Below are 999 nucleotides of genomic sequence, written 5' to 3' on the forward strand. Positions count from 1 at the left end.
GGTGTCTGGCCCTGGGCCTGAGGGTGGGGGATGGGAACTGAGGAGTTCAATGTGCCCTTCCCCCGCCTGGAGATGTCATAAAGTCAGCCTGATGACTGCGTAAAGCCCCCACCCTCGCTTGTGGCTGCCCCCTCTCGGGGCCCAGTCGCAGGGCTAGGTTGCTCTGCCTACCACCCACCGTCTTCAGCTTCCCGATGGTATCCTTCAGGGCCATGACTTGCTTGGCTGCGGCAGCCCCATCCATTTCCGCCTCCACCAGCTTGGACATGAGGCACTCCTTCTCCTGCTGGAGGTGTTTCTTCTGAAGCCTGGGGCCAGAAAGGAGGACTCTGAGCCTCTCAAGCCCCAGCCCCCGGAGCTCTGAGGCTCGCCTCACAATGCCCTGTGAGCCTCATCTCCTAGTCAAGGAACGGTGGGGGAGGGGGAAGGGGTAGCCCTCTGGTCCAAGTGGCCTAGAAAGACACCTGGGCACCAAAGCAGGGCTTCCACATCAGGTCACATGGTGCCACCTACTTGTCCTGCCCCTGGTCACTGCTCTGGCCTCTTAACCATCTTCAGATTAGCTTTTGAGCCCTCCCATCCACTCTCCACACTGGAGTCAAATCTGCTTACACCATTTCCTGCTTTGAAAACCCTTCCATGGCTCCCTATTGCCCTCAATGCAAACTCCCCCAAGTGGCTGCTAAGAGCCAGCCCCTGACGACCTCCATGGCACCCCCTTGCCCTCTGCCCACCCACCTTCCTCACTCGGCCTGCTTTCCCTCTCTCAGTCACAGATGTTCCCCAGCATCCCCCTGCCTAACTCCTCGCCACCTACAGGCCTCCCCTTAAATGTCCCTTTTCCCAAAGGGTCCCTCTCCCTGAGGAGGGCCGGAGTCCAGGCAGGGCCTTACATGGTGAAGTCCTTCTCCTCCTTGATGCGCTCGATGTTGTGCCTCAGCACTGTGTTCTCGTGCTCGGTCTCAGCCAGCTCGTGGGCCACCTCCTCCAGCTCCTCCT

At 59.9% G+C, this 999-nt stretch overlaps 1 protein-coding gene across 1 annotated transcript in view; it reads right to left on the reverse strand.

The window, feature by feature from the left end:
- ODF2 (outer dense fiber of sperm tails 2) overlaps positions 1–999 on the reverse strand; it is a 34,268-nt gene that overhangs the window by 22,192 nt on the left and 11,077 nt on the right. The window contains exons 6-7 of the mRNA XM_015567129.1: positions 894–997; positions 179–308 (exon numbers count right to left, since the gene is read on the reverse strand). Coding sequence (XP_015422615.1) covers positions 179–308; positions 894–997 — 234 coding nt within the window. The remainder of the gene's footprint in view (positions 1–178; positions 309–893; positions 998–999) is intronic.

Source organism: Myotis davidii, unplaced genomic scaffold, assembly GCF_000327345.1.
Source record: "Myotis davidii unplaced genomic scaffold, ASM32734v1 scaffold142, whole genome shotgun sequence".
In the NCBI taxonomy this organism is placed as follows: domain Eukaryota; kingdom Metazoa; phylum Chordata; class Mammalia; order Chiroptera; family Vespertilionidae; genus Myotis; species Myotis davidii.